Source organism: Orussus abietinus, unplaced genomic scaffold (assembly GCF_000612105.2).
Source record: "Orussus abietinus isolate OABI.00-Male unplaced genomic scaffold, Oabi_2.0 scaffold11, whole genome shotgun sequence".
NCBI classification, from domain to species: domain Eukaryota; kingdom Metazoa; phylum Arthropoda; class Insecta; order Hymenoptera; family Orussidae; genus Orussus; species Orussus abietinus.
In genome coordinates, this window is record NW_019396016.1 from 2,143,772 (window position 1) to 2,154,997 (window position 11,226).

The following is an 11,226-nucleotide window of genomic DNA, read 5'->3' on the forward strand; positions in this document are numbered from 1 at the left end:
GTTTTACGATAACTCATCGCGCGCGAGATCGGCCGAGATATTAAAAGTTTAATGGGATTGAAAATTCCGCCGCGGAATTTTCTGGGTGCTTCGGCTTTGGAATGCGCGCGGTCGTACCGGTCCATTCGCCGGATTAAAACCGCGGGATCTAATCGAGAGAGAGAGAGAGAGAGAGAGAGAGAGAGAGATAAAGGGGCTGATCGAATCGTTGACAGTCGTCGATAGCGGTGCGGGGTCCCGTTAATAAGCTCCTTTAATCGATCCATCGTTTCGAGGGCAAAGAAACGAGCGAGTAACCTGCCGCTCTACGGTAACGTCGGTGGCGCGGCGGGGCTTTAAATTAAATCAATCCCCTAATTGCGTTCAATCGACTCGATTAACGTTCCGCGGGATACGCGTTGGACTCGAATTCCCACATCGCCGAACTCGACGCCAAAGTCTTTCTTCCCCGCAATCCGGAACAACGGTTGCCCCGCGTTGACAGCGATTCTCCGGACCTCGGGTGCCAATGCTTGCACCACTCTTCCGCGGATCCGAGAACCTCCGAGGGGCTTCGACTCGACATGGCGCCGTGAATTTCTCACGCTTTATCAACGCGCGCGCACGTAGACGCGTCCAGGTGGAGCAGCCGAGGCCGCAGCCTTCCACGATCGCGGGGAAACGGCTTCGCGTTGTCATATCTCGAAATCGTTTCGCCTTCCAAGCATCGGTGCTCGTTCCGTCGGTGGCTACCGGTGGGAACGACGACGAGGAACGAAAGTTAGGCCGGGGTTGAGACCTTTCGCGGAGGCTAGAGCCGATCGAGACTTCTCGCTCGCCCGGCTCGGGAGGAGGAGAAGGATCGGCATAACCGGTTGCTTCCCACCCGGAGCCGTTTGGTCGATGCCCGAGCCTCTTCTCTCCCGGGCCGGGGAAATGGACCCTCGTTAACGCACTCGCGTTTCAGACGGAGCGGGGCCGCGGGACTAAGGCGGCGGTGCAGGTGGAGGTGGATTCGGAAGAGGGGCTGGAGCAGAGGCCAGGATGCAGAGCTGGTGGGGCGGGTCCCGGTGCATCCGCAGGGCCCTGGTCTTCGTGTTCGCGTGGGGCCTCATCGTGATCGCGGCTGTGCAGTTCCGCCACGCGGAGCGCGCCTCCTTCAGAGAGGCGCCCGAGGCGGCCGAGGCGGCCGAGGCGGCCGAGTCGGCGGCCGGCTACCGGGGCGCCGCCCTGGGCTCCTCCAGGTTCCTCCTGCAGAGGGCCGTCGACGCCGCCGGCTCGGGGCCGTTCTCCACGACGACCGAGGGCGTCGCCCCGGAGCCGCGGGTGGACCGCCGGCCCGCCAAGACCGAGGAGGAGCTCGTCGCCGAGATCGAGTCCAGGCTGCCCAGCCTGCCGCTCGCCTACTGGAACAGGAACAGGAACAAGGCCATGTTCAAGGGCAACGATAGCTGCGCCCGGTACCCGAGCATCTTCGACCTGGAGTTCAACAACGTCTATTGGCAGTCGGTGCGCACCTCGAACGGCACCTTCCAGCTCTTCGGGGCGTACTACGACCGGCGCAAGCTCTCGCGCATCGGCCCCGCCGTCAGGATCGTGGGCATGATCGACCGGATCGAGCCCCGGGTTAAGACCTACTGCCAGATGTGGTTCGACGGCGACAAGGAGCCGCGGATCGTCCCGGTCCTGGAGTACAAGTACATTTGGTACTCCAAGTGGGGCAACTACAAGCAGGGCATCTACCAGCCCTACGTGATCGCCTGCAGGGTGCCCCCGTCCCAGTGGCGGCGGGGACCCCCGGCCTCGGTGTCCCTCGTCGAGAGCCAGTGCGACACCGCCACCAACAACCTCAGGGTCATCTACAATCTGCCCGAGGGCCCCGGGAAGAAGGACTTTGCCGTCTGCGTCAAGGGCCTGGACTTCCTGCACGAGGACCTCTCGGTCCGGCTCGTCGAGTGGATCGAGCTGATCGGGCTCCTGGGTGCCGACAAGATCTTCTTTTACGAGCTCCAGGTTCATCCCAACATAAGCAAGGTCCTGCGGCACTACCGAAGGCTCGGCAAGGTCGAGGTCACCCCGCTCACCCTGCCCGGTGGACAGCCCAACGTCCCGGCCTTCCAGCACATGTACCTCACCAAAAAGACCAACCACAAGCGCCAGAACGAGCTCATCCCGTACAACGACTGCCTCTACAAACACATGTACGAGTACGAGTACATCGCCCTCCTCGACGTCGACGAAGTCATCATGCCCGTGCGCGACCGCACCTGGCGACAGCTCATGGACCGCGTCGTGCCGAAGGCCCTCGCCATCCGCAACGAGACCAGGGCCTCCTACAACGTCAGGAACGTCTACTTCCTTGACGACCTGCTGCACGCGCACGGCTCCTTCGAGGACGTGCCCAGGTGAGCGCTCGTCCCTTCGATCGAGGCGACTTCGGATTTGCGGGGAAAGAACGCTCGTTTCTCTTGCAGGTACATGCACATGTTGCAGCACGTGTATCGCTCCAAGAACTTCACGAAGCCCAATCAGTACATCAAGTGCTTCCACAACCCCGAGCGAGTGGTCACCCTACACAACCATTTCCCCCTGGCGTGTCTCGGTGCGGGGTGCACCAGCTACCCGATCGAGACCGAGGACGCGCAGCTGCAGCACTACCGGGCCGACTGCGTCAAGTCCCTGAAGAAGAGCTGCGTCGAGTACCGGGAGAACAGCGTCATGGACACGACCATATGGCGCTACAAGGTCGAGCTGGTGGCCCGGGTCACGGAGACTCTGAAGACCCTCGGCTTCTTCGGGCCGAGCTAGCCGCGAGACCCCGCCGATGATATGGCACATCGTCGGTGGCGGTCCCCTTCGACGAGCGACTCCTCCGCGGGATCCTGTTCAGGACTCGTCTTCGGCTCCGAGTCTCTTTCTCTCCCCTCTGGGATCTGTCCCCCAGGGCGGACGAGAGCAAGACCGGGTTCGACTCGAGGGGGCCACGTTTAGGTGACTCCGGCTCTTCCCAGGGCGAGACTCGGCGAGTCGGTCTCATCTTCCTCTCCCTGTGGTAATCTACGGACGAGGATGGAGGAGGATCGTTTTGTATTCGCGCGATTACTTTCGTTCTTTCTTTCTTTCTTTTCTATTTTTTTGCTTAACGAATACGCGCATTTCCAGTTGTCGACTCGTCGGGAATTGCCAGCCCTCCTTTCCCGAGGGACGCCGCCGCCGTTCCCCAAGGAGCGAGGGCGGAATCCTATCGAGGGAACCGGTCTCCTTGTACCGTGAATCCTCCAGGACCTCGCGGGATTCATCGTGCGACGAGCAGGGCGTTTCCTTCCCCCCTCCCGATTTCCGGGTTCATGGCGAACCTCGATCGCTCTCTACGAGGCCGACCGCCTCCTTGCGGTCCCGTATAGCGATAAGCATCGACGAGCGTCGCGGATCGAACGATCCCGAGACCCAGAGGGCGATTGACGTTTCGCCATGGATGTCTACGTATCGTATGCTCCCCTCCCTCCCCTTCTGCATTATTTTATTTTATTCCATTTCGTTAATTTTGTTTCCCCGAGTGGCGAGAGACCGGACTCGTTCTGTACAGTGGATTCGGTAGAATCAGGTTATTATGCGACTAGATAGGAGTTATCGTAATAAATTCACCGCTCTTGTTCGAATTGATGGGTCGCGCTACGAGTTGCTGTGTGTCCCATCCCCGTTGAATGTTTTCGTTTTCGTCGTCCGTCGAATGTCCGTAGCCGTGTCTCGTGGAAAATCGTTCCCGACGCCGACATCCCCGCGGTCTCCTAGTCGCGTGACGTACGCGCGCGGAAGACGACGGTGGCGGCGGAGGATGACGATGGTGGGGGCGGTGGAGTTAATTTTGGATCGTCCCACGCGGGCGGGATCGCTCCTCCATGCTCCGGGCATAATTTTCTTTTACAAAAGTCTCCCGTGCGCATCGCTCGCGAGGGAAATCCGCGTCCACGTAAACCCAAAAAGGGTCTCGACGCATCGCCGCGAAAGAGACGGAAGGACGGTCGAAAGTGGAAAGGGGAAAGGAACGTCGACTCCAGATCCGCTCCGGAAAGGAAGCGGCCCGAGGCTCGCCCCTCCTCGCGACGTCGTCCTCCACGTCGTCCAAGATTCGTCAAAAGTCTTAAACTCTGGGAAAATGTCCCGAGCTAATTGAGATCAATAGTTGGCGCCGCGTCTTCGAGGATCGACCCCATGGACCCGGACTTCGAAAGGCCCTCCAAGTGCTGGAAGTGCTTGCGCCTTCTGTGGCGGTTCTTCAGGTGGGTCCGTCGCTCCGGTGCGAGGCAATTATTAGCCCCCCTTTCCAATTTTATCTTGGCTAAGACAGTTATTAACCGTTCCTTGGCGTAGACCTTTGGTGGGGAAAATTGGGTACAGGCCGCCGCGGGCAATTAGGAATAATCGTTGAGCGTTATCGGGAGAGGATTGTGGATCGCAGTGACGAGATACGAGGTCCCCCTAGGTGTGTCTTCTCCCACGTGACTCTGGTCTCCCTGGTCGTGGCTTACTGCGTCCTCGGCGCGATCGCCTTCAGGTCACTCGAGGCGGAAAACGAAAAGAAGGTGAATACCATTACCTTACATCTCGGTACACCGTTAGGAATAGATTGCATCGAGATCCGCGTCTAGCTCGCGGTCCGTGCAACGCGTGCACGTTACGTGGATGCCCCGCTCGCGGGCGCGAGTGGTGCGAATTCGCCGTTAGAGGTACAGCTGTTGCGGGACCAAATCTTTTTTACTTTGCGTTGCTATCACTTCCTCCGTAGATACAACGGCAACGTAATCGTCGAGAGTCATTTCAAACGGTGATCTTGATCACCTAACCGATTATTTGCGAATTAATCGACAATTTGTATCATTTAATTTCACGTCAAATGGAGAGATATTTTCGATATTCTCGAGGCAGAAAAAATGGACGCGAGCCACAAAATGGTGGGCTGGTCCTCGTCGGGAGAAATTAAATCGATGACTCCGGACCGACGTGTATATCGATCGGATCGATTCTCGTCTCACGGAGTCGAGTTAACTGGCCGATTAACCGGGTGGAGGTCTCGCTGGAAATCGCAGCCGTGAAATGGATTTGATTCGATAATCGCCGGAGCTTAGGAAAACGAGAGCGTTAAAGCGGGATCTAAATTAAAACGGCCGTCCGGCCGACGGCCGTTACTTTTGTATACGAGCAGGCGTAATAAACGGGGAACGAGATGACTGTCGGTCGAACCGATTTCAGGTCAAAAGGAGCATAAAGAGCGTCCGTGGGAATTTGACGGAAGAGCTGTGGGATTACACCCGGAACGTCGACGTGTTGATCAGGGAAAACTGGACCGTTAACGTGACCGAAAAACTGAAGGTGAGGATTTCCGGTTTCCTATGCCGGACCTCGATCGATCGACTCGTTAATTTCGCCCGACAACGATCGAATTGATTTCCCTCGCGATCGGCCTTCCTTGGAACCGTCCGAGATTTCCTCGGGGAGCTCCGTTTTCTTCGGATTTCCTAGATTTAAGCGAAACCAATTTACCCAACCGAGGCTCATTTGACTCTTTGACCCACGGTGACACAGACCTTCGAGACGATACTGCTGAGGAAGATGAAGAAGGAAGGCTGGGACGGAAACGAATCGGAGGAGACCGTTCAGTGGACGTTCGCAGGGGCTCTGTTTTATTCGATCATCGTTATCACCACGATAGGCAAGTAGAGGAGAACCTTAACCACCCGTAAGCGAGGGAGAAACGACTCCGTCTCCGGAGATCGAGGCCGGCGACGTCCCTTTTTCGGTCGACAAATTAGCTAACGAGACTTCGTTCCGTACCTGGTCCGCATCTACGGACAAACGGAGCACCTTCGAAATCGCCAGAACTAAGACACGTTCCAAAACGTAAGATAATTAAGATCTCCATCCGCGAGATCGCGAGATCGCGAGATCTTTCCTTCTTCGCTTTTCACGGCATTTCGACCTCCTTGGACCCGACCCGGGGGAAACGCGTGGGAAGACGGCAAGCACGATCGAGGCACCTTCTTCTCCTTCCCCCGGTCCCCGTCCGACGAGGCCGGAGATCGAAGGGGAAAGGTCTTTCTCCCGGCTGGGGCCCGTGAAAGTCCGAGGGGGCGACCGCGTCGAAAGGTCGGAACGGCAGAGGCTCCTGAGGGCAGAGGGCAGAGAGAGAGGCGGCGTTACTCGTCGGGACCTTCCTCGAGGAGGCACCCGCGGATACTCACCGCGGACGGCGGACGAACGCCCCCGCTCGGGAAGGTTGACGGGCGGACCCTCCTGGCGTCGTAGCAGCAGTATCGCTTCCCGTTCCCGCAGGACCCCTGCGGGAGACAAAGGCCCGGTTTTCGTTCCGTTGCCGAGGACGACGAGGAGAAAGTCGGAGCCGATGCGAGAGGAAGCGGAAACGGACGCCCGGGCAAAGGTAAAGCGTCGTCCGGAGGACAATTTTAACGGGGGGCATTATCTCCCGAAACCTCTCGTGCTCCGAGTCGACTCTCGCAAGGACTCCGACGCGACGATCGAGGTCTTACGAATTTCAGGCCCGTGGCCGGACAGTTGAACCCGTAGCTGCACTTGCAGTTGTCGTACTCCTTGTACCGGCGGTCCTCCCTGACCCAAGAGGGCGCCGCCTCGTGGAAGCCGCCGCCCGGTCTGAAAGAAGGCGACCATCAGCGCCGGACCGTCCGCGCTCCCCTACCTTGGAATTCGTCGCTACCTCCCGATGGTGCCGGTCGGTCCCCCGGGCCCGACCAAGACTCCGAGGTCCCGGTCGGCCGAGGCGACGGGCCGGGGCGTCCCCGACGATCCCCCCAGCTGGACGTTCCCGGGCCTCCCGTGGGGATTGAAAACGACGGGACCTCCGTTGAAGCTGTCGGTCGAGTCCTCCGGCTCCTCGTGAATCCGGTACCTGTACGAAATCGAAGCGAAACTCGATAGCACTCGATAGCACCTCATCTCGAGCGAAAGGGACGTGCGGACTCGGTGGAGCGCATCACCTGGTGAATCCCTGCCTCCTGTCCGTCCGAATCCCGAGGTTCTCCCGCCCGCCGTCCTTCCAGACCCACTCGTCGTCTCCCGCGGCGAAAGACAGAAGCCAGAAGAAAGACGGAAGCGTCGCCAGGAGTGGGAGCAATGGACCGCTCGAGATCCCTCCCACCATCCTCTCGGTGAATCCGGAGCAGCAAAAGGAGAGCGCCGGTTGCGAAAGCCGCTCCTGGGTGAGCTCCCGCGGGTGTTTTCACGCTGGGAGACGTCGATTATTCCGAATATTTCGAACGAGAGTGAAAGGGGACCCCGACGCGCGATCTCTATATAGGTTCGCGAAGACCTTCGATCGCCGGACCGGCGGTCCGGCACCGGCGCCGGCACCGGCAACGTGGGAGGATCTCGAGGTCACTCCTTTTCGACCGACGCTCTCGATTTCGCGATTCGCCGAAAGAGCCGCGGGCCCAAGCCCCTCTTCGCGACCTCGATACGCTCGTGGACGATCACAATGGATCGGGGGAAACGCCTGACCGATTTTTATTTCGCGATCGAGCTCGACATCATTCGGCTCGATTTCCCGCTGACTTTTCCATTTTCCATGTTTCTCGATCCGCAATCGGGCGGTGCGCTATTAATTTATTCGATGCCCGCCACCCCTCACTTTGGGCATTCCCGCGCGCGTTGCCAGTCTCTCTGCCAGTGTTAATAATTGATAATACGCGAGGGGATGTAACTAGGTGATTCCCTTTCAGGATACGGCCATATAGCGCCGAAAACGCAAAATGGGAAAGTGATGACCATTTTCTACGCCATCGTGGGCATCCCGCTGATGCTGCTGTGCCTGTCAAACATCGGTGACGTAATGGCGTCGAGCTTCAGGTAACGAGACGTCCTCGATTACGTCGATTCCCTCCTCGCTTCTCTTCCTTCGACGCGATAGAGAAATAACTCATTGAATTTGCAATTGTAATCGACGCGTTAGTCGTGCCAATCGAGGTAAATCGTCCTTACTGCATTCCTCGGCCGCGCATACTTTTAGAAATACTTTCTTAAATCGAACCCAAGATTAATCGCCTTTACGACGCGAAGTACGTTGAAACGATTCCCTGCACTTATAACTTTGTCTCTAATTAATCCGTTTCGCAGTAATAATTTTGTATTTTTTTTCCAGGTTCCTTTACTGGAAAGTTTGCTGCTACGTGTGCACGAAGCCACCGAAAAGAAGACGTAGGGCCAGGAGTTACTCCATGCGACAGCCGTCCGCGTACGTACGCGACAATTACGGTACATCGTCTTCCTCCAAGACCCCCGTGAATTTGTTTCAGAGTTATCGGAAAGAGACAGAGCGCGCTTTTTGGTAATCGGGACAGATATTTCCAGGAGATATCACGCGAGAGCGGCTTCCTTGAGACGGACGGTCCGGGTTAGTCAGCGATCGGCGGATTCGGCCCTGGGCCTTTCGGAAGGCATGCTCAGGACCTCCTACTCGGATACCGATTGCAGGTAATTCCGTCGACCTAGTTTACGTTAAAAGTCATTTTCGCATCAATTTTCCCAGACCCTTTCTATTTTGAACAAATCGCAGGTATCCCCGAGCCAGCTACGACGCGCCGGAAAGAAGGAAATCCTACGTGTCTTCGCCGCCAGTTCCGGGTTCCAGATTAATGTCAATTTCCGCAAAGTGTCCGGATCTCCCGATTGCCGGCTCCAGAGGGAGAGGCTCCCAAGTCGCGGCACCGCCTATGAGTAATTTCTCCGGATATTTCCTTTCCGAACCGTCACCTGGACCTAGTTCTCTCTCAACGTATCGATTCAATTTGAAGGGAATTACCGAGCGACCATGTCCCTGGACCGGAAGCTAGCGGTGGGACCGAACGAGGCGGAACGCACGCCGGTGCTCTTCAACAAGTACGCTCTGGGTCCTGAAGACGAGTTCTCCAAGTGGCGGGGAGGCGCCGAAAAGGGTTGGCTCCTCGAAGCGGTTCCGAAATCGATTCGTCGCTACGTTTCCGATTCTTTATTTCCATTTCCAGATAACGTGGACCAACCGAGTCCCGGTGGGCTCGCCATGAGGTCCTTTTCCGAGAACACCAGGAGGTCTCTGCCCAGAAGATGTCTGTCCAATCCCAGATTTTCCGGACAGAGACAGAGACCGAGACCTGCCACCGTGTACCTGGACATGAACGCCTCGATAAAAAGGCTGCCGTCCTTTAAAGGAAGGCGAGCTCGGGCCAATCAGTGCGCCGGTAAAGAACAAGATTAAATCGCAAAGCAATGACAATTACCGACAACGAATGCGGACGCGTTACGAAATCTTTCGCGACGGATCCTTTGTCGATGCGTCGGATGCGGACCGATCCGATAAGGAAAACTTTCGCGTTTCCAATGACGGTGGAATTCTAACGAGCCCCGGTCAATTTACATGAGAATTATTTAGGGAAACGGGTGCGTATCGACCCCGACCCGTCGGAAATGTTTGTTGTCGCAACACAGTTAACGTCGGTGCGCGTCTTTTGTGGGGAAAGTTTGAACGGGCCCGAAATACGAGGAGGTCGATCCCGCGGCTCGTTTCTACGGTTGCGTATCTTTTCTTTAATTCGATGATACTAAAAAAGAAATGGGTCGCTTTTCAGTTCGACCTCAACAGCGCGAGCCCCCGTCTCCAAGAATTATGTCCCCGATGGGATTCGCGGTGCACCGGCAGTATCACAACGACGACTTCGACATCGATTACGACTATTATCCAACTACTCTGGAGGGAAGCGACCGAAGTTACGGGCAACGGGCGATCAAGCCGGTACCGATTTGGCTCTGCGTCTTCTTGGTGGTCAGTTACATCTTCGGGGGCGCCTTCCTCTTCAGCGAATGGGAGGAGTGGGTCTTCCTCGACTCCGCTTACTTTTGTTTCATCACCCTGACTACCATAGGTGGGCGATCTTTCCCGCGGGCACAGAGAGAAAAAATACTTTGTTCATTCGAAGAATTCTACTCAAATAAGTTCCCACAATTCGGATTAAATGTTGCATCCAGTTCATTCGAGTGAAATATTTATTCTTCGGATTAACCAAATATCTCTCTGGTCCAATGAAATTTTTCTCTCGGGGTGGGCCGAGGGGATTCAATGTTTCCCTGTCCCAGGATTCGGAGACTTCGTGCCCGCCCACAGACTACACGCCGAGCAGGGAATTGCTCTCTGCTCGCTCTATTTGCTCTTCGGCATCGCCCTGCTGGCCATGAGTTTCAACCTGGTCCAGGAGGAGGTGATCAGCAACGTCAAGGACGTCGCCAAGAGACTCGGCATCATCAAGGAGGACGAGGACGACGAGGACGACGAGGACGATGACATCGATGACATCGATGACATCGATGACATCGATTACGTGGACGAGGATTACGAGATCGGCGATGACGAGGAAGACGAGGACGACGAGGACGATCTCGCCGTTGGTCGATGACTTCACCGCGATGCATAACTTTTCATTCATTTCTATCGTGGAGCGTCAGGAATTCGACGAGTCCAATTTTCTTCGTTTTTCTAAGTTTTATCCTCCGCAAGTTATAGCAGAGATCGCGAAGCGGAATTAACGTTGCCGATGGTATCGACGACGAACCAGCAGATTTCTTCCCAGGGGCGAAAGAGCAACGATTTGCATTTAAACGATTCGCTGTTGTCAATACAGAGCCAGAGAATACACCGAACGTTCATCTTGTCCATATTTCGGAGAAATTGACAGAAATCTATCGAGCGGAGCCTCTCCGGCACTCGAAAGTCTCGGGTCGTTCATGGGAAGTCATGGGAAGAAACGAAGTACCCGACCTAGTCGAAGTCAACGGAGGGAATTTATCCTCATTCCTTCGGATTACCGGGCCTAAGTGAGGGATAAAGTAGTCTTGGGCGGCAATAATGTGTAAAAGAAAAGCCGGCGTGGGTCGGAGATGGCGCATAAATCACCTCGCGAAAGAGAAATCGTCGTGCGCGCGATGGCTCGTTTCTCCGCAAAAAAAAGTGCCTCCATTACCTTACCTTCTCGTATCGCTCTCGTATCGCGATCGATCCCTTTTTTTTTCGCGGCACCGGCACGCCATTAATTTCGGAAAAACGGGACCTTCGACGTCCCTGTCGAGCCACGTCTCGCCTTTTCGCGAGGGGCTTCCGCTAAGGAACTAACGCCAGTGGTCTCCCCGCAGAAGTGACCGGGTGCAAGACCAGTCTGGATATTTTTAGCGGCGAGTTATTTTCGTTAGTGT

General features: G+C 56.3%; 3 protein-coding genes across 5 annotated transcripts; 2 read left to right on the forward strand and 1 right to left on the reverse strand.

Moving 5' to 3' along the window:
- Positions 1–1,010: 1,010 nt before the first annotated feature.
- On the forward strand, positions 1,011–3,638 carry LOC105704158. The gene is made up of 2 exons (XM_012433156.1): positions 1,011–2,384; positions 2,454–3,638. Exons 1-2 carry the CDS (start codon positions 1,024–1,026, stop codon positions 2,785–2,787), a joined length of 1,695 nt encoding a protein of 564 aa, XP_012288579.1. The 5' UTR covers positions 1,011–1,023; the 3' UTR covers positions 2,788–3,638.
- A 278-nt stretch (positions 3,639–3,916) lies between these two features.
- LOC105704157 lies at positions 3,917–10,672 on the forward strand. Of its 3 annotated transcripts, XM_012433155.1 has the most exons (12): positions 3,917–4,259; positions 4,463–4,562; positions 5,230–5,349; positions 5,563–5,689; positions 7,731–7,857; positions 8,150–8,262; positions 8,349–8,481; positions 8,564–8,724; positions 8,802–8,942; positions 9,012–9,224; positions 9,612–9,905; positions 10,117–10,672. In XM_012433155.1, exons 1-12 carry the CDS (start codon positions 4,192–4,194, stop codon positions 10,431–10,433), a joined length of 1,914 nt encoding a protein of 637 aa, XP_012288578.1. In that variant the 5' UTR covers positions 3,917–4,191; the 3' UTR covers positions 10,434–10,672. The 3 variants fall into 3 exon arrangements, with proteins under 3 accessions (XP_012288578.1, XP_012288576.1, XP_012288577.1); XM_012433153.1 differs by having other exon boundaries at positions 8,802–9,224; XM_012433154.1 differs by having other exon boundaries at positions 8,150–8,242; positions 8,359–8,481; positions 8,802–9,224.
- LOC105704159 lies at positions 5,700–11,224 on the reverse strand. Its single transcript, XM_012433157.2, has 6 exons — positions 11,003–11,224; positions 6,990–7,236; positions 6,710–6,901; positions 6,525–6,645; positions 6,219–6,314; positions 5,700–6,142 (listed from the first exon to the last, which is right to left on the reverse strand). Exons 2-6 carry the CDS (start codon positions 7,151–7,153, stop codon positions 5,942–5,944), a joined length of 774 nt encoding a protein of 257 aa, XP_012288580.2. The 5' UTR covers positions 7,154–7,236; positions 11,003–11,224; the 3' UTR covers positions 5,700–5,941.
- Positions 11,225–11,226: the final 2 nt, after the last annotated feature.

Bases quoted from the DNA above. Each gene is read 5' to 3' on its own strand.
- LOC105704157 (XM_012433153.1), top strand. From the start codon at position 4,192: ATGGACCCGGACTTCGAAAGGCCCTCCAAGTGCTGGAAGTGCTTGCGC. The intron at 5,350-5,562 runs GTGAGGATTTCC...ACGGTGACACAG, and splicing joins ACGTGACCGAAAAACTGAAG to ACCTTCGAGACGATACTGCT. The intron at 8,725-8,801 runs GTAATTTCTCCG...TTCAATTTGAAG, and splicing joins AGTCGCGGCACCGCCTATGA to GGAATTACCGAGCGACCATG.
- LOC105704159 (XM_012433157.2), bottom strand. From the start codon at position 7,153: ATGGTGGGAGGGATCTCGAGCGGTCCATTGCTCCCACTCCTGGCGACG. The intron at 6,902-6,989 runs GTGATGCGCTCC...GATTTCGTACAG, and splicing joins AGGAGGCAGGGATTCACCAG to GTACCGGATTCACGAGGAGC. The intron at 6,646-6,709 runs GTAGCGACGAAT...GCCTTCTTTCAG, and splicing joins CCGACCGGCACCATCGGGAG to ACCGGGCGGCGGCTTCCACG.
- LOC105704158 (XM_012433156.1), top strand. From the start codon at position 1,024: ATGCAGAGCTGGTGGGGCGGGTCCCGGTGCATCCGCAGGGCCCTGGTC. The intron at 2,385-2,453 runs GTGAGCGCTCGT...TTTCTCTTGCAG, and splicing joins TCCTTCGAGGACGTGCCCAG to GTACATGCACATGTTGCAGC.